Source organism: Bos indicus, chromosome 3 (assembly GCF_029378745.1).
Source record: "Bos indicus isolate NIAB-ARS_2022 breed Sahiwal x Tharparkar chromosome 3, NIAB-ARS_B.indTharparkar_mat_pri_1.0, whole genome shotgun sequence".
Lineage (NCBI taxonomy): Eukaryota > Metazoa > Chordata > Mammalia > Artiodactyla > Bovidae > Bos > Bos indicus.
The window spans coordinates 110566287-110587709 of NC_091762.1; the positions used below are offsets into that span (position 1 = coordinate 110566287).

Below are 21423 nucleotides of genomic sequence, written 5' to 3' on the forward strand. Positions count from 1 at the left end.
CAGTCTGTGGTTGGTGCTGATGGTGGCTACTTAATACCCAGTATCTCAGTACCAGAGCTGGGGCTGTCCACGCTCAGGCCTCCCACAAAGGCCCAGATGGGGTGTGAGCCTCTGTGTCCAAGTGCTGCCAAACAGGTAAAGCCCCACCCCCCTCCATCCTGGGGAGCTCTCTGAGTTGTCAGGTTTGACACTGGAGGTTAATTGATCAGGCCTTTTTGGTCACAAGGAAGAAAACTAAAGTTACCTTTCCTGGGGAGGCCAGCCTTCTATCCATTTGTCAGCACAGATACGAAACTCTGGCTGGCAAGTTACGGCTGTGCCCTAGTCTAACCTTCCAAGCTACACTCTAGGTCCCCCTCACCCCACACGTCTAACAGTCGCATTCCTGTGTATCGACACGCGTGGTTCTCACTGGCTCTGCACATTAGAATAACCTGGGCAACTTCTCAAACACACCGATGCCTAGAACCCACACCTCACAAGCTTCTGTGATTTGATTGGTCTTTTATTAATTCCTCAGATAATTTGTGCATCCATACCATACCCTTGACAAGGGGGCAAACAGCCCTTAGCAGCGCAGCTCTAAAAGCTTTGCAGACCAGTTGGATTTGGTGACAAGGAAAATACCCAGACACCCAGTTCCTCTTCATCACCTCAGGGAGAAGCCCTTGCAGTGGCGTGTGGCAGAGGTCAGCAGTTTCCCAAACCAGAGTCCGTTTCTGTGGCACAAAGCTCACTACGCCTCCAGCCTTCTGCACAACGTGGGCAGAAGAGAGGTTCCGTCTTCCACCCTGACCTGTTAGAAACTTCTTTGTGACCCTCACTCCCTCCACCTACCGGCCGGACGCAGGAGCCCTCGGGGGACTCTGCAGCCATGTAGAGACATCCAAGGTGGAGGCAGCCGCTTCCTGAACCATTGTCTAGCAGATAGCTGCTCTACCAGAGTGGACATTGGGTGGTGTTGAGAGAAATGAACTGTATTGTGCTAGCCAAAGCATTTTTTTTTAAGTGATGGCTGGTGTTAAGATTGTGGGCCTGGGCTCTCCTCTGTGACAGGCCTCCCTGGGCTTGAGTAAGCCCCCAGGGTTGACAAAGGAGCCTCAGCCCGAGGCTCCGCGGCAGCCGTGTGGGCTGCAGGAGGGGCGGCTGGAGAGAGCTAAGGCCCGCCGCGGTCTTGGCCGTACAGTTCCAGGTCACATGCTCTGGGTTTTGTTAGCTTGTTTGCTGAAGAGCAGGCGCTAATACTTCAGGTCCTCCCTTAGGATACGGCAACATGCTTCGGAATCCAGGGTCAGAGGTACGATTTCCTATAGTGTGTAGTCTGGGAATTGAGGGGCATGGAGAGGAATAATCAGTAGCAGTCTGAAACCTAACCTTCTGGATCTGTATGTGGGGGAACTTCCAACTTGACGTTGACAAGAGGTATCTCAGTTGTTACCATATCTTGTAGACCAGAAAATGGAAGAGATTCTCAAACACTTATTTCTGTGATCAAGAAAAGGAAAAGCCAGGACAAATCCAGTGCAAAAAGTATTTAATTCAGACTTTGTGCTGGAAATGACTACAGCATTTTACTATTCGACTGGAAATACGGCCACATGGAGGAAAGTTGTTATCTTTGTAATTTGCAGGTAACCACTCACACCCTGAATCTCTGAAGGAGTCCAATACCTGTAAGAAAAACGTCAACATATACTTGGAATCAGACCTGGGCTCCCAGTTCGAACTGTAGGGCCCAAAACGGGGAATCAAATCATGGGAATACCTGAGTCACATGATTTTCTTGGCATTTATTCGTTGGCTACAGAAATTAAAGCATGAAAGCAGATTAAAGTGCCATCCCATTAGAGCAGTTTAAGCTTTTCCCCAGGCAGTGCCCTCCAGCCTTCAAGTAGGTCCAAGCAGCCTAGCATCTCTCTCCCTCTAAAACCTGGGGTTACATCTGGGCCTACAGGGACCCACGTACCTCTTACACTGCACAGCATTCCTACTCGCTTAGAAGTTCACGAGCTGTGGGGCCGTCTTATGTTTTATAACACTCTTCTCGTGCTGATTCTGTTACACGGAGACAGAACACAAGTCTCCATCACCTGCGCCTCAGGCAGAGAGTCCATGATCTGCACGTGCTCATCAGTGACTAACGCCAATGACGGGCAGCCACGGAGAAATCACACCACCACTCTATCCCTACCGCAGCTCCAAAACCCCAGGCTATGTCTATCAAAAGCAGGAATCACTGTTAAACATGGTTCTCTTTGGAGCTATTAAGTACCGTATTCTTATTTGGAAAGGCAGTGTCCACTTCAGCACTCCAGAAGCACCTGTGCCATCTTACGCACCACACCTCTAGCTCCTAGCACAGTGGCTGGCATGCCCTCGAAAGTGTACCTGTGATGAACAGAGAAATTAGCACAGGCTGACCGAGCCAGGGATGTGGAAGGGGTGGCTTCTCAAAGAAAATGCCAGCTGAAGAGGGGAGGAGGATTTAGTCACTGCTGAGGTGAGCTGGCACTCCAAGGGAATCTGGCCTAGTAAGCTCTCAGTGTTACTTGGGGGAAAAATAAAAATATGGACTTAAAATACTGAACAGTGAATGACATTTAAGATAGGGGTAGGGTGGTAATTGAAAGTAATCTAAGGTCCTTTCATAGAAGGACAGTAAAAATGCCAATTAACTTTAGAGTTTGTCAGCTGTTCATGTTAAAAATACTGAGAAAGCCACTAAGAATTCAGAACTAGAATATGCAACATCTAAACAAGAGGAATGGAGAAGGCAATGGCACCCCACTCCAGTGTTCTTGCCTGGAGAATCCCAGGGACGGTGGAGCCTGGTGGGCTGCCGTCTCTGGGGTCACACAGAGTCGGACACGACTGAAGCGACTTAGCAACAAACAAGAGGAAAGAAAAAAAAAAAGCCACACTTCAGTCAACCAAGCAGAAAGCAAGAATGGAGGCAAGACCGCAGCATTAAAGATCTGATCATTTAATACACAGAAGTCAGACTGGATGTTAAAGGAACCGCCACTACCACCTCCAAACAAAAGCTAACAGATTGGATAAAACTGTGAAACTACATTCACAAAAGACTCCTAAAATACAGCGTGAAAGTCGCTTAAGTCGTTTCCAGCTCTTTGCGACCCCATGGACTATACAGTCCATGGAGTTCTCCAGGCCAGAAGACTGGAGTGGGTAGCCTTTCTCTTCTCTAGGGGATCTTCCCAACCCAGGCATCAAACCCAGGTCTCCCACATTGCAGGTGGATTCACACAAAGATTGAAAATTAATGTCAGCAAAAATAATACCGGGGGCTTTGATTCAAATGAAGACAATGAGGTAAAAACCGTACACATTAGAAAGGAGCATAAATCTGAGGGACCACCACCAAAAACCAAACCAAGAAATCTCCCCAAATCCTGTGAGAACCCCTAGGACACTGAAGGTCATCAGAAACTGTAAAAGGATGTGGGACATCAGTGAGATGTCTACTCTTGGTGAACCCGGGACGCAGCCAAGTCACTGGTGTAAGAGGCACACTGTTGAGTCAGCACAAAAGCTCTGCCAGGGGTAGAGTGGGCTAGGCAGCTGCTCTTGGGATTAAAACTTTTTTCCCTCCAAAGCCCCAGCATTGGGAAATGACAATTAGGAATTGCTGCTTCTTCCCAAGGCTCCGAAAGGAATCTTAAAACAGTTGCTGGTGTAGGGGTTGACAGTGACCGTGAGGTACCCAGAGGCCATTATCTTCCCTTCGAAATTGGAAGGGACAGAATTGGCCTTGCCCTTTCCCCCGGAAATACTCCCAGGCAGAAGAGCTAGTGCTGTGAAGGGACATGAGCTCACAGGCCAAAAATAACCAAACCCTGGCCCCCATAGACAGCAAACTTCACATACTGCCTAACCAAGAATTGAAAATAAAGCCAAGTAAATATACAGGGAAATACTAGCAATATGAAGCAGGAACAAGAACCAAGTGGAAATATTAAAATATAATGAATGTGATAGACACATAGAGGTTAAGACCCGTTAGCTGGAGTGTCATCACGGGCCTCTACCAGAAGGAAGCAGGGAGGGTTAGAGCAGATGGACACACAGCAGCACAGTGGCACAGAAGAAGTGCCGACATCAGAATGAATGGGAGTCCGAGAAGACGAGGAAGTATTTGAAGAAATAATAATAGGTTGATGAGAATTAAAGATAAAGGAACTTATGGATGAATAAGAAAAACATAGCATAAACATTGTAGTAAGAGAATTGAGAGCATCTAAGAAAATGGAAAATCCTGAAAGCTCCCAGAGAGAAATAGCAGATCAATGACAAAAGAACAAGAAACAGATTGACATCAGGTTTCTTACCAGTATCCTCAGGTGAAAAAAAGACATCATGTTTCCAAAATGCTGAAGGAAAAGAATGTAGTTGAACTCAGAATTTATAGCAAGACAAACTTAAACGTGAAAGTAGAAAAAAAAATATTCTCAGGGATACAAGGCTTCAAATTTTTTTTTCCAATCAGTTCAGTTCAGTTCAGTCGCTCAGTCGTGTCCGACTCTTTGCGACCCCATGAATCGCAGCACGCCACGCCTCCCTGTCCATCACCAACTCCTGGAGTTCACTCAGACTCACGTCCATCGAGTCGGTGATGCCATCCAGCCATCTCATCCTCTGTCGTCCCCTTTCCCTCCTGCCCCCAATCCCTCCCAGCATCAGAGTCTTTTCCAATGAGTCAACTCTTTGCATGAGGTGGCCACTTAAAATGTACTTAGAAGAAGTGGTTAAATATGAAAAAGACTTCCCTGGTGGCCCAGTGGTCATGAATCTGCCTGGAAGAGCCCACATGGCACAAAGCAACTAAGCCTATGCACCATAACCACAGAAGCCCGTGCGCCCAGAGCCCATGGTCTGCAGTGAGAAGCCGCACACTGCGATGAAGAGGAACCGCCAGTCGCCACAGCTAGAGAAAGCCCTTGCACAGCAAAGACCCAAAAGTAAACGATATAAAAAATTCTACAAAATAGGAAAAGTAAATTTAGACATGGAAAGATATAGGAAGTAAGAGTGAGCAAATAAATTATTTGGCACAATTTGTACCGATGGGTTCCAACTTAAAACGGTTTGAGATTTTTCAACTTTATGATGATGTAAAAATGATTCAGATTCAGTGGAAACTATCAAATTTTGTATTTTTTTAAAAAATTATTTTGAAGATTTTAAAAAATGTGGACAATTTTTAAAGTCTTTAGACTCTGTTACCATATTACTTGTTTTATGTTTTGGTTTTTTGGCCACAAAGTATGTGGGGTCTTACCTCCCTGACCAGGGATTGATCCTGTGCCCCCTACTTTGGAAGGTGAAATCCTAGCCAGTGGACCACCAAGGAAGTCACTGGAATTTTGGATTTTAATCTCTCCTGGGCGAGCAATATGCAGGACACCTGCCTGCGATGCTGGGCAGTGGCAGCAGCCACAGCTCCCAGTTGCCACATCAGAAGGGGAAACAACCGATACATTATAACTATTCTATATCGATACAGCCCATCTGTTTCTCACTTTCAGTACAATATTCAATAAATTAAATGAGATGGTCAACACTTTATTATAGAATAGGCTTTGTGTACAACCCCCAGTGGCAAAGCAGCAAAGAATCTACCAGCAATGCAGGAGAAAAGAGTTCAATCCCTGGGTCAGAAAGATTCCCTGGGGAAGGAAATGGCAACTCACTCCAATATTCTTGCCTGGGAAATCCCATGGACAGAGGAGCCTGGCAGGCTACCGTCCATGGGGTAGCAAAAAGTCAGACATGACTTAGCAACTAAACAAAAGAAAGTGGTATTGCCCAGTTAATGCAGGCTAATTTAAGTGTTCTGGGCACCTTTAAGGTAGAATCGCTAAGCTATGATGTTGAGGTTAGGCATGATAAATGCTTTCTTGACTTAAAATATTTTCAACTTACTGGGTTTATTGGGACATAACACAAGTTGAAGAAGATCGAGATGATGGGAAAAGAGAGGAAGGAGAAGGAAAAGAAAACAATGAAGTATATTAACAATCCAGAGCCAAAATTCTAAAAAATATCAACATGGTAGAGTTGCAAAGACTACATCTTATTAGAAGATGTAGATGACAGTTAAAGAAACCAAGGAGAAAACAAGCATGTTTTAGTTTGAGTAACTCTTAAAAGGTTTATGAGTGTGAAAAAGGAGGCGGAAAGAACCCCGAGGTATTGAACTCAAATTGGAAGAATTGATATGAACTCACAAGTTAAGAGAGATAGATAGATGATAAATTGTTATATATGGCTATATAAGCGTGTATTGTTTCTACTGATTAAACCTAAGGAAATTTGAGTATCAAATTATAACTTAATAAAATAGGAATATATGAGACTACTGATACACATAAATGAGTAAAAAATATGAAGGACTCAATATGAAGTCTCTTTAAAACCCAAAAATTTAGGACTAAAGCAACAGAAAAAAGAAAAAACAGCAAGGGAAAAAAACGGGAGAGGAAAAATAGTTATAAAATCAGAGATGGAAAAGAGAAGACTGACAAAACCAAGTGATGGTTCTTGGAAAGATTTTTAAGATAAGTCTGATCAAAAACAACAAATAACATACAAGGGAGTCTCCATAATGTTATCAGCTGATTTTTCAGCAGAAACTCTACAGGCCAAGAGAGAATGGCATGATATATTTAAAGTGATGAAGGGGAAAACCTACAACCAAGAATACCCAGCAGGGCTCTCATTCAGATTCGATGGAGAAGTCAAAAGCTTTAAGAATAGCAAAAGCTAAGAGAATCCAGCACCAGCAAACCCACTTTACAACAAACACCGAAGGAACTTCTCTAGGCAACAAAGAGACCACCAACTTAAAACAACTTTGCATATATATACAGACTGCTATATCAAAACCTCGTGGGAACGGCAGACCAAAAAACTACCATACACACACAGTGCTAAAGGTAGTCGTTCAAATCACAAGAAAAGAAGACAGAAGAAAAAAGACCCACAAAAACAAATCCCAGGCCATTAAGAAAATGTCAATAGGAACATGCATATCAATAATGACCTTAAATGTAAATGGATTAAATGTTCCAACCAAAATATACAGACTGGCTGAATATATACAAAAATAAGACCCATATATATGCTGTCTACAAGAGACCCACTTCAGAGCTAGGGACACATACAAACTGAAAGTGAGGGGATAGAAAAAGGTATTCCATGAAAATAGAAACCAAAACAAAACTGGAGTAAGCAATACTCATTATGAGACAAAACATTAAAATCAACAGCAACTTTAACACTTGTACCAATGGACAGGTCATCCATATAGAAAATAAGGAAACAGGCCTAAAATGACACATTAGACCAGATGAACTTAATTGATATTTTTAGAACACTCCATCTGAAGGCAGCAGAATATACTTTCTTCTCAAGGGCACGTTGGAACATTCTCCAGGATATACCACATATTAGCCACAAATTAAACCTTGGTAAATCTAAGAAAACTGAAGTCATATCAAGCATCTTTTCCAACCACAAAGCTAAAAGATTACAAATAAATTACTGGGAAGAAACCTGTAACACAAATACATAGAGAAAACAATATGTTATTAAGAAACTAAAGCGTCACCAAAGAAATTTTAAAAAATACATGGAGACAAAGTGACAACGAAAACATGATGTTCGGAAACCTATGGGACACAGCAAAAGCAGTTGTAAGAAGTTTATAGCAATACAACCTTACTTCAGGATACAAGAAAAATCTCAAAGAACATAACCTTACACCTAAAGCAACTGGAAAGAGTAGAACAAACGAACCCAAATTAGTAGAAGGAAAGAAATCATAAAGATCAGAGCAGAAATAAGAGATGAAGAAAGCAACAGAAAAGATCGATGAAAAGTTGGTTCTTTAAAAAGGTAAACAAAATTGATAAACTTTTAGCCAGACTCATCAAGAAAAAAAGGGAGAGGGTTCAAAGTCAATAAAATTAGAAATGAAAAAGAAGTTACAACTGACACCACACAAGTATAAAGGATCATAAGAGCTACTACAAGCAACTATATGCCTATGAATCTGTCCATTTCTTCTAGGGGGGACAAATTCATAGAAAGGTACTATCTTCCAAGACTAAACAAGAAATAAAATATATAAACAGACCAATAAGTACTGAAATCTAAACTGATTAAAATAGCTTCCAACAAACAAAAATTCGGGACCCGATGGCTTCACGGGCAAATTCTACAAAACACTGAGTTGTGGCATGTGGGATCTAGTTCTCAGACCAGGGATCTAACCTGGGTCCCCCACACTGGGAGTTAATGGAGTCTTAGCCACTGGACCACCAGGAAGGCCCTCTATCATTTACAGAAGAGCTAACACCTGTCCTTCTGAAACTCTTCCAAAAAACTGCAGAGGAGGGAACACTCCCAAATTCATTCTGTGAGGCTACCATCACCCTGGTAGCAAAACCAGACAAAGATAGCACAAAATAAGAAAATTACAGGCCATTATCACTGATTAACACAGATACAAAAATCTTCAACAAAATACTAGCAAACCAAATCCAACAATACATTAAAAGGATTACATACCATGACCAAGTGGGATTTATCCCAAAGATGCACAGGTGTTTCAGTATCCACAAATAATGTGATACACCACAGTAACAAACTGAAGAATAAAAACCATATGATCATCTCGAGTTGCAGAAAAGGTTTCTGATAAAAGTCAATATCGATTTATGATAAAAACCCTCCAGAAATAAGGCATAAAGAGAACATAACTCAACATAATTAAGGTCACATAGGACAAACCCAGAGCACATGTAGTTTGTCAAACCCAGTTTTTCAACAGTGAAAAACTGAAAGCATTTCCTCTAAGATCAGGAACAAGACAAAGATGTCTCCTCTCACCACTTTTATTCAACATAGTTTTGCAAGTTCTAGCAAGGCAACTGAAACAAATAAAAGGAATCCAAAGTGAAAAGTAAAAACTTTCACTATTTGCAGATGACATGAGACTATACATAGAAAATCCTAAACATACTACCAGAAAGCTGCTAGAGCTCATCACTGATTTTGGTAAAGTTGCAAACTTTACAACTTATTAGTACACAGAAATAAAATTAATGCACAGAAATCTCTTGCATTACTACACACTAACAATAAAAAATGAGAAATAGAAATTAATGAAACAATCTCATTTACCACTGCATCAAAAAGAATAAATACCTAGGAATAAACCCTCCTGAGGAGGGAAACAACATGTATTCAAAAAACTATGATACTGATGAAAGAAATCAAAGATGACACAAACGGTTGGAGAGATATCCCATGTTCTTAGATTGGAAGAACCAGTATCAGACTGTACTACCCAAAGCAATCTACAGATTCAATGTCAAATTGACATTTTCCACAGAATTAGAACAAACAATTTTACAATTTGTACAGAAACACAAAAGACCTGAAATAGCCAAAGCCATCTTGAGAAAGAAAAGTGGGCCTGGAGGAATCAGGCTCCCTGACTTCAGACTACACTACAAAGCTACAGTAATCAGACAGCATGGTACTGACATAAGACAAATACACATCAATGGAACAGGGTAGAAAGGCCAGAGATAAACCCCCACACCTATGGTCTAATCTATGACAAAGGAAACAAGAATATACAACGGAGAAAAGGCAGTCTTCAATAAATGGCGCTGGGAAAACTGGACAGCCACTTGTAAAAGAATGAAATTAGAACACTCCCTAACACTGTAGACAAAAACAAACTCAAAATGGATTAAAGACTAAGTGTAAGGCTGAATACTATAAACCTCTTAGAGGAACACAGGCAGAACACTGGCATAAACTGAAGCAAGATTTTTTTTGATTCATCTCATTAATGAAAATAAAAACTAAAACAAATTGGACATAACTAAACTTAAAAGCTTTGCACAGCAAAGGAAATCATACATAAAACCAAAAAACAGCCCATAGAATGGGAGAAAATGCTTGCATTTTCTCCAACAAGGGATCAGTCTCCAAAGTATACAAACAGCTCATGCGGCTCAGTAACAAAAAACAAAAACCCAGTCAAAAAATGGGTGGAAGATCTAAATACACGCTGCTTTGAAGCAGATATACAGATGTTTAAAAAGCATAAGATGCTCAACATCACTATTACACGAACAGATCTACAGACTGTCATACTGAGTGATGTGAGTCAGACAAAGACAAATATATCACTTATACATGGAATCCTTAAAAATGGTACAAATGAGCTTATTCACAAAACAGAAGCAGAGGCACTGGTGTGTAACACGATCTATGGTTACAGGGGGGGAAGGATAGATTGGGAGATTGGGAGTGACATACACATACCATGTAAAATAGAAAACTAGTACGGACCTAGGGTATAGTCCAGGGAATTCTACTTAATACTCTGTACGTGGGAGCATCCATGGGAAAAGAATCTAAAACAAGTAGCTCTATATGATTCACCTCCCTGTACAGCAGGAACTAAAACAATACTGTAAATCAGCTCCAATAAAAATTTTTAAAAAGAAGGCATATCAGGAAAAAGAGAAAATGCAAACAATAACAAATATAGAATGGAAGAAGGAATTAGGAAACATACGCTAATAAACCTGAACATATAGATCAAACTGAGAAAATTACCAAAATATCCAAATTGATAAGACATAAAAACCTGAGTAGATGAATGAGCACTAAATAAACCAAAATGGCATTAAATCAAAATCGCTTTAGAGGAATTTAAAAAACAATTAAAATGTTATATGGACATCCCTGGTGGTCCACTGGTTAATACATTGCCCCTCCACTGCTGAGGGTGCAGGTTCCACCTGTGGTTGAGGAACTAAAATCCCGCATGTCACATGGCATGGCCAAAAAGTAGAAAAAATGTTTATGGTTTGACTACTCTCAAGAATATAAGTTCTATATAAGTTGTTCTGCACACTGGAAAAATAAAACTTGCTTATTTCTTTTTCTAACAGTGATTCCAAAATCAGATGAGAAATCAAAGAGAAACATAGTCAAAAATAATTCAGAGAGAAAAAATATAGTCACTTGTGACTATTGATGTAAAAACAGAACTGAATAAGATATTAGTTAGCCAAAATATGTAAATATAACAAGAGTTTATCCAAGGAATTTAAGAAGCATTCAATGTTCTTCACAACATTAATGAAGACAGAAAAGTAAGATGAGTGTTATTTTTTAAATGCAGAAAGAAAAAAAAGGCCTTTGGTAAGCTCAACACATTTAAAATTTAAAGAAAAATTCAGGGCAAACTAGGAATGGAAGGTATTATCTTTACCTTGCTAAGGTTATATATCTAATCCTGCATATAAATCACATTAGGATTTCACCAAGGAGTGCAGGGATGATGGTTCAACATTAGAAAAATCCATCAAGGTATTTTGGCAAATGAATAAAGATAAAAATTGCATGGACATAAATAATGAAAAACAAACACATTTAATAATAATCATTTATTTAACAAGAGGAAAGGGTAAACTTCTTTGTAAAATCTACCAAACTTCTTTAACTTAACGTCCAAGATTGACTCCAGAATGGGTATACAGTTCTACAATTATTCTTGCAATATATAAGGGTTTTAATATCCCTATATCACCAGCACCAGTTGACATTATCCTTTTTTTTCCTTTTAATTTTGGCAAGTCTTAGATGTAAAGTGATAGTTCTTTAAACAAAAAAATCCATTGATTACTGATGAGTTTGAACACCTCTTCATGTATTTGCTTACCCTTTGGGGCTCCTCATCTATGAAATGTGGGCAAGAATCCCTTAATAAGAAATAGATTAGCCATCACAGTCAACAGAAGAGTCCAAACTACAGTACTTGGATGCAATCTCAAAAACACCATAATGATCTGTTTGTTTCCAAGGCAAACCATTCAGTATCACAGTAAGCCAAGTCTATGCCCCAACCAGTAATGCTGAAGAAGCTGAACTTGAATGGTTCCATGAAGACCTACAAGACCTTCTAGAGCTATCACCCAAAAAAGATGTCCTTTTCATTATAGGGAACTGGAATGCAAAAGTAGAAGTCAAGAAATACCTGGAGTAACAGGCAAATTTGGCCTTGGAGTACAGAACAAAGCAGGGCCAAGAGAACACACTGGTCATAGCAAACACCCTCTTCCAACCACACAAAAGAAGACTCTACACATGGACATCACCAGATGGTCAATACTGAAGTCAGATTGATTATATTCTTTGCAGCCAAAGATGGAGAAGCTCTATACAGTCAGCAAGAACAAGACCAGGAGCTGACTGTGGCTCAGATCATGAACTCCTCCTTGCCAAATTCAGACTTAAATTGAAGAAAGTAGGGGAAACCACCAGACCATTCAGGTATAACCTAAATGAAATCCCTTATGATTATACAGTGAAAGTGACAAATAGGTTCAAGGGATTAGATCTGATTGACAGAGTGCTTGAAAAACTATGGACAGAGGTTCATGACACTCTACAGGAGGCAAGGATCAAGACCATCCCCAAGGAAAAGAAATGCAAAAAGGCAAAATGGGTGTCTGAGGAGGCCTTACAAATAGCTGTGAAAAGAAGAGAAGCGAAAGGCAAAGAAGAAAAGTAAAGATATACCCATTTGAATACAGAGTTCCAAATAGCAAGGTGAGATAAGAAAGCCTTCACTGGTGATCAGTGCAAAGAAATAGAGGAACACAATAGAATGGGAAAGACTAGAGATCTCTTCAAGAAAATTAGAGATACTAAGGGAACATTTATGCAAAGATAGGCTCGATAAAGGACAGAAATGGTAGGGACCTAACAGAAGCAGAAGATACTAAGAAGGGGCAAGAATACACAGAACTGTACAAAAAAGAGCTTCATGACCCAGATAACATGACCCATGATAACATGACCCAGATCACACCACGATGGTGTGCTTACTCACCTAGAACCACATATCCTGGAATGCAAAGTCAAGTGGGCCTTAGGAAGCATCACTACAAAGCTAGTGGAGGTGATGGAATTCAAGTTGAGCTATTTCCTAAAAGATGATGCTGTGAAAGTGCTGCACTCAATTTGCCAGCAAATTTGGAAAACTCAGCAGTGGCCACAGGACTGGAAAAGGTCAGTTTTCATTCCAATCCCAAAGAAAGGCAATGCCAAAGAATGCTCAAACTACCGGACAATTGCACTCATCTCACACGCTAGTGAAGTAATGCTTAAAAGTTTCCAAGCCAGGCTTCAACAGTATGTGAACCGTGAACTTCCAGATGTTCAAGCTGGATTTAGAAAAGGCAGAGGAACCAGAGATCAAATTGCCAAAATCTGTGGGATCATCAAAAAACCAAGAGAGTTCCAGAAAAACATCTACTTCTGCTTTATTGACTATGCCAAAGCCTTTGACTGTGTGGATCACAACAAACTGTGGAAAATTCTTCAAGAGATGGGAATACCAGACCACCTGATCTGCCTCCTGGGAAATCTGTATGCAGGCCAAGAAGCCACAGTTAGAACTGGACATGGAACAACTGACTGGTTCCCAATCAGGAAAGGAGTGCGTCAAGGCTGTATATTGTCACCCTGCTTATTTAACTTATATGCAGAGTACATAATGAGAAATACTGGACTGGATGTAGCCCAAGCTGGAATCAAGATTGCCAGGAGAAATATCAAAAACCTCAGATATGCAGATGACACCACCCTTATGGCAGAAAGCGAAGAAGAACTAAAGAGCCTCTTGATGAAAGTGAAAGAGGAGAGTGAAAAAGTTGGCTTAAAACTCAACATTCAGAAAACTAAGATTGAGGCATCCGGTCCCATTACTTCATGGTAAATAGACAGGGAAACAATGGAAACAGTGAGAGACTTTATTCTGGGGGGCTCCAAAATCATTGCAGATGGTGACTGCCGCCATAAAATTAAAAGACACTTACTCCTTGGAAGGAAAGTTATGACCAACCTAGACAGCATATTAAAAAGCAGACATTACTTTGCTGACAAAGGTCCATTTAGTCAAAGCTATGGATTTAGTCATGTATGGATGTGAGAGCTGGACTATAAAGAAAGCTGAGCACCGAAGAATTGAGGCTTTTAAACTGTTTTGTTGGAGAAGACTCTTGAGAGTCCTTTGGACTGCAACAAGATCCAACCAGTCCATCCTAAAGATAATCAGTCCTGAGTATTCATTGGAAAGACTGATGCTGAAGCTGAAACTCCAATACTTTGTCCACCTGATGCAAAGAACTTACTCATTTTAAAAGTCCCTGATGCTAGGAAAGATTGAAGGCGGGAAGAGAAGGGGATGACAGAGAATGAGATGGTTGGACGGCATCACCAACTCAACAGAATCACCAACTCAACAGACATGAGTTTGAGTAAGCTCCGGAAGTTGGTAATGGACAGGCAAGCCTGGCGTGCTGCAGTCCATGGGGCCGCAGAGTTGGACACGACTGAGCGACTGATCTATGAAATATCTTTGTTTAACTTTCTTTACAATTTAGCAGTTTTATATTCTAGGAATAAATCCTTTGGTGGTCTTACACAAGTATCTTCTCTCAGCCTGTCATGTTTGCCATCCTTTACAGATATGATTAGTAACTAAATACTGTACAGTTTGCATTGCTACTGTGAAGTTATGTTTTTTAAAAATTAGTATCTTTTCCTTTTAATTACATTATCTAATTGGGTACTGCTCTTGTGGAAAAATGCTTTTTTATAAACTTATTGTTCACAAGCTTAAACTTAGGGCTTTAAAGGTGGTACAGTGGCAAAGAATCCAATGCAGGAGACACAAGAGATCTGGGTTTGATCCCTGGGTTGAAGATCCCCTGGTGGAGATGGCAACCTGCTCCAGCATTCTTCTTTGCAAAGTTCCATGGTCAGAGGAGCCTGGTAGGCTACAGTCCATGGTGCAGAGTTGGATATGACTGGGCACAGCAGCAGCAGCAGCCTTATTTTTAATGGTATGTTTTTTCTTTTTTTTTTGGCTTCATGGCATGGCTTTTGCAATTTTAGTTTCCTGACCAGGAATTGAACCCAGGCCCAGAGCAATGAAAGCAAGCAGTCCTAACCACTGGGCTGCCAGAGAATTCCCTCTTTTGGCTTTTTGCAAATGTTTCTACACCTGAAAATAATGACTTAAATATAATGGGTTTTCTCACTTGCCAATGTTGAAAAGCTCTTTGTACTCTGGATCAGAACTTCCAGTTCTGTATTAAGCAGTAGCATGATACTGGGCACAGTAGGTCTGTTAGGATACTGGTTTGGCTACTTTGGCAGAAACCAAATAATGATGGCTTCAGTAAGACGGAAGGTTTTTTTATGTGAAGGTCTGAGCTAGTAGGCAGCTGAGGGGTAAGTGGCTGCCCCATATGGTTACCGTACTTTCGCTGTATCGCCCGTTCCCAGGTAGGAAAAACTGGTTTGCCAGAACCACTGACTGACTACATTCACATCCTGGTGCATGGGGAGAGGAAAATTAGAAAGGAGGGCAAACTCTTCCCTTTTATGGATGCGGCCTGGATGTTACGTACTTCTGTTTCCATCCCATTGGTCAAAACCTAGTCACTTGTTTATATCCAGTTGCAAGATAGGCTGGAAGACAGTCACATACCAGAAAGCTGCTGCCTACCCAAAAGGTAGGGGACGCAGGTTCCTAATGAGGAGTGTGAAGCACCCATTGTACAGCAGCCTCTTCCTCTGACGGTGCAGAACTACTGTCAAATGATGAAATCTCACAGACTCAGAATTTCAATTAAAAAAAGGGTAAACTATCACAGGCTCTTCTTGTATCCACTGACGTAGTGAAGTGCATCAAAGCATTTCTGTAACGTCGATTACAGTTTATATGCATGTAAGCAAGCACATGAGTGAAGAATGTATGATTTAGTGTATACAGTGTATACACCAGTGTATATAGAATATTTAGGTATTCTAAATAGTTCATTCCAATATATTGAATTGATGATGCTGTGTATTATGTTTTACAGAATCTGAAGCACTGAATTTAGTGAAAATTCAGGCTGTAGCGGGGGAATTAGCATATATTTAAAATCTTACTATATGCCTAGAATTTGCAGGTGTTATAGTAAAAAAGAGTTGACATTGAAAACCTAGCATGTTCCAAGCACAACTTACAGAAGTTGATATTATTCCCAGTTTAAGAGAAAACTGAGGCACAGAGAGGCTAGGTAACTAACTTAAGGCTATACAAACAGTAAAGACCAGGCTCCAGAGCTTCCGACCTTCCCGCTCTGTAACGAAGGCTCACAATTATTTTTCAATGATGAAATAAGGTATGATGATGACAGACAGGAGGAATTGGGGGTACTGTTGCTTATTTCAACTCAGAATCACAAGGACTTTTTCTATTTGCATAGAAAATTAAATTTTGAATTTAATAGAAAAACTGGGACTCATTTACATAATTTCATTTTAACTTAAAACTTCTCAGAAAACTTTGTTAAAAAAAATAGGAATGCCACAAGGCAGGTAGGTAAAAACAATCTATGTGGAATCTGAAGGTATATTTGCACAATACCAAGATAACTAGAAAGTCTAAGGAAAATACCACTTAGTCTTACATTCCCAAATTAACTATGTATTCATACTTAAGAATATATTCTTTATTCTAATCTCATGATTTCAAAATGATTCAAGTTGAACTAGGTTAAGCTGTGTAAATCTAAAAAAAAGTCTGCCTAAAATGAAATACAGATCAGGTTGATGCAAACATAACTGCGGTTTCGGACTATGAATTTTAAATCATTGTGAGTAGGATCAAGTACATCTTTAATAATCAAAATAGGAATTACTGCAATCAACACATTTTTGCCAATGAGAAACAAGTTTTATTCCCATCGCATAAGAATCTGTGCTTCAGGATTCGAAGAACTCCTGGAAGGCATTCTCTGCCCCCTGCTGGTTGTGGGATCATTTCCTCTGTAAAAAGCTGTTGAGATGCTTGGAGAAGTGACGGTTGGCTGGTGAGAGGTCGGGTCAATGTGGCAGATGAGGCAACACTTCACAGCCCAATTCATCCAATTTTTGAAGAATCATCCAACTTTTGAAGTGTCGGTTGTGCAGTGTGCAGTCAGGTGTTGTCATGCAGAACTGGGTCCTTTCTGGTGACCAGTGCTGGCCACAGGCATTGCAGTTTTTGGTGCATCTCTTCGAATTGTTGAGCATGTGTCTCAGATGTAATGGTTTTGATGGGATTCAGAAAGCTACAGTGAATCAGATGGGCAGCAGACCGCCACTGACCCTGACTGTTTTTTGGTTCAAGTTTAGCTTTGGGAAGTGCTTTGTGGCTTCTTCTCGATCCAGCCACTGAGCTGGTTGTTGCCTTGTATAAATCCACTTTTTGTCACATGTCATAATCTGATCAAGAAATGGTTTGTTGTAGTTGTGTAGAATTAAGATGACACTTAAAAATGATGATTTTTTTGATTTGCAGTCAGCCGCAAGATAAGTGAGGTACCCACTTCCCAAGCTTTTTCACTTTTCCAATTTGCTTCAAATGCCAAATGACCATAGAGTGGTCCACGCTGAGTTCTTCGGCAACTTCTTGCGTAGTTGTAAGAGGATCAGCTTCGATGATCCTCTCAATTTGCTGCTGTGAACTTCCCACAGCCAAACACTGCACTCCTCATTGTCAAGGGTCTTGTTTCCTTTGCAAAACTTCTTGAATCACCAGTTCCTGGGCCAAGTGCATTGTTGATGTTGTGAGTTGTCTCTACTGTTTTATGACCCATTTTGAACTCAAATAAGAAAATTACTAGAACTTGCTTTTTGTCTAACATCATCATTTCCCTAATCTAAAATAAACAGCAAGTAATAAGTCATTAGCAAAAGAAATGTGCATTAAAATAATGTATAATATAACCACATTTAAGAATGTGCTCATTAATATCAAACAGCAAAGTTCAACAATGCAAAACCGCAGTTACTTTTGCACCAACCTAATACTTGATACTTCTAGCTTTCAGGGCTTTGAAAATAGTAATAAATTAAAAACCAGAACAAGTCTTTGATGGGGGAAAAAAAACAATTGAAAAGATTTTGCAATGAAACAATGTTTTCTGGACTGAGTAAAAACCAAATAATTTATTTTCTGAAAACTGATCTTTTTCTTTGTAATATACCATCTGTTGGATCATACCAATAGGGTCAAACAGAAAAAAATATTTAAAATTCTTTCAAGACATAAAGAAAATGAATAATTCACCCATCAAATACAAATATACTATTTTATTCTAAGGGAATATTTCTGTGGTTTCTGCAAGGTGAAAACCCGAAAGTGTTTAAAAAACAAAGAACAACAGATAATTTAATGTTTCTCTTGTTTGATATTTTTTCCTCCCCTGGGGGAAAAAGAACCAATTTTACATTATTTTAATAAAATTTAAAAAAGCAAATAACTGGACACACACATCAACAGCTATGCTTATGAGGAATGACCAATAATGAATCAATATTTTCTTTTACAAATTATTCCAGGATCTGGACAACTCTGTGGACTAACATGCAATTGACATCTTGATACAGTCATTTACCTGGATATTGGCTGTTCTCAATTAAAAGATACAGAATTTTTTCCTCTCTCTAGTGTTTTATAATAGTTTATCTACTATGCCATAAATTTGCATTTCTACAGAAGGGGAAACATTAGTGTTTATATAAACCATAAAATTTCTTAGTGGGGACTATTACACCTGATGTTTCTGGATAGTTTATTGGCAGACTTATCAGACAATCCAATTGTTTTTCCTCCATATCAAACAAGGTCTGGAAGTAAGTTTTCCAGTCAGAAATGACAAACACAGATGGAATTAGTCATACAGAACTGGGGCAGATTTACTTCTTTCACACAGTTCTTGGTAACAAAAACAAGATTTGTTACAGGACAGAACCATAAGTACACAATGTCAAAAGGCCTACTTTAAAATTTTCATTGTATTTAAATTTATTTATTAAAAAACAAAAAAACCACCTGCCACTCCCATCTAAAAAAATGGGACATATAGTAAAGTCTTTCAAGGTTAAAATTTCTAAGAGGCTTTTTAGACTTCTCTCATTTCTATTAAAGGATCAAATTAACCTCACCTAAGGAAATTCTGTGATTGGCCAATATTATAGAAGCTTTGATTCAAAATTTTGTGGGGAAGAAACAGAATGGAGAAGAAGGAAATGGATCCATTTGCCAAACACTCCTATGACTTGATCCTCATCAAACTACTAAAACAGCTAGAGTTTGGAATAATGCTGTAAGAGGACCTTGTGGGTCTTTGCAAGACTGTCAGTGTCTTTGTATACTAACCCCAGAATCCTATTTATTTATTTAAGTGTCTTAGGGTAACAAGGTCATCTTCCAATGCTTTACATAGGAAAATACTAGTTCTTCTTCTACCATAATTCTGATAGCTAAGTAACACTGTGTCTCTGTGGAATCACCCACAGGTTTGCCAGAGAAAGGAGAGACTCTTCTTTTTGAAATGACAAGGGCCTCCAGAAACTGGTGCAAAAGACAAAATAACAGAAATTATTTGGGAAACGGGAAGATAAAACAACAGGAGGAAAGCTGCCATTTGGGGATAAAATAAAAACAAAAGAACCCCCACTTCTGTGCGCCACAGCTCATGCTGTGAGACAGCAGCAATAAAGGCTGACACCCAGAGAAGTGGGCATTTTAGTGGGTTTTCTACAAACATTTCAAAACACCTGGGGTCTAACAAGTGCCACAGATTTTCTGTGTGCATAATTATTTTGCAAGTTTCAGCCCCTTTAACTTAATTTACCCACATCCAGACCCACAGCTGAGAAGGCTAGACCCAGAAAGTGAAGGGGACACATTACTGTATGAACAGCAGTGAAGGCCTTTTCCCCTGATGTGAGGGACCCTATGGCAAAAGCACCAGAGGCTTCTATCCTTCACAGAATTGGCTTGGCAGTGAAAATCAAAATCAAGACCACTTCACTCTCTACCTTTAAAAAAAAAAAAAGGCTGAGTATTTTTACTGGGTCTTCAAGTCTGGGCCCCACAGTCCTCATCTGATGCCACTCTTAGCTCTGTACTGATTTCTGCCCTGACTCTTACAGAGGGCTTGCCCAAGTAGCCTACTGCAGCCAAGGCTTCACTCCAAAGCTACCTCTCTAAGGTCTAAGGTTACTATGGTAGAATTTTATACAACAGTTTTCCTTAAAAATATTCCACAATTTGTTATTCCCAAACAAAATAAGATTATGCACCACTCAGAGAAATTGGTTAGTCATTCTGAAGATGTCTAAGAGCAATATCACTGCCGGAGAACAAGGTTTCTCAGCTCACATTCTTTCCTTCAGTTGCCATTTGTACATCCACACTGGTTCACGAGCTGTCTGTTCTCCATTACCTCATAATCAAGTCAAGAGGACTTGGGACTTATCATTTTCCAAAGCTGGATGCATTCACAATTTGGTGCATACCAACACGTATGAAAATAGGAACCCTACTTCCACTTTAATCTGATAACTCAACATCAGAGTCTTCTGATTTGGCTTTGGCAAGTTCTTCGTGTACCTCCCTCACCATGAGAATACGTGTTAACATGGTGTCCAAGGTCCCAGGGTCTATGGGAAATGTGGAGTACCACATGGGGCTATTTGGAACACAGGAGCGCTCAGGCTGAAGGTAAAACACATCATTCCTCTGCTTCACACTTTCAGAGCTATCACAGGAAAGAAAAGAGAGAAAGAAAACTGGGATCAGAGAGTACAGCACACATGTAATTACTCTTTAAGTATAATGGCTCTCTATCTTTCGTACTATGACTAACATCGTAAACAATGTACCCACAGAGATAAACAAGTTTATAGACATTTATGCTCCAGGAGCAACCTGTAACTGCATATTTTTCCCCCACACTCAGGAATCACACTGGATTCGAAGTAAGTATAATGTTAATAGATGACAAAATGCAAATCCTTCACAAGTATTAGTACTTAAAACTTACCAGGAGCAAAAAAAAATTCAACTCACAAGTGACACTATGGCTGAGACTCATCCTCAGTGCCCAATACCCTGCAATGAATCCCCAGAATACTCCACACAGCTCTGCTGAAGAGCAAACCCAGTCACTGTGTTTCTTTGGGGAAAAAAATTGGCTTTAGTGTGGATCTTGCAACTTTTTAAAATCATAAAGTTTCTGTAAGAAAAAGACCACTCAAAAAATGTCAATTCTTTAAAAACTGTTTTCTCATTTATAGACGTAGCAGTACAGTCTTTCCCCTATTTTTCTATGTAAATAACAAATTCATAGCAGAATAAACAATGACAGTGATTCTTGCTTTTTAAGAGATTTTTGGGGGAAAATGCTCAAGATAAAGCAATTTGTTTCTTGGTTCAAAATCCAGGCAGATATGAAAGTGGGGAAAAAAATGAAACCG

At 39.8% G+C, this 21423-nt stretch overlaps 1 protein-coding gene across 8 annotated transcripts in view; it reads right to left on the reverse strand.

The window, feature by feature from the left end:
* Positions 1–16827: 16827 nt before the first annotated feature.
* The window catches only part of ZMYM4 (zinc finger MYM-type containing 4), a 164758-nt gene continuing 160162 nt past the window's right edge, over positions 16828–21423 (reverse strand). For all 8 annotated transcript variants that reach the window (XM_019957871.2, XM_070786858.1, XM_070786857.1 and 5 more), the window contains one exon: positions 16828–20705. In XM_019957871.2, coding sequence (XP_019813430.2) covers positions 20498–20705 — 208 coding nt within the window. In that variant the 3' untranslated portion in view covers positions 16828–20497. The remainder of the gene's footprint in view (positions 20706–21423) is intronic.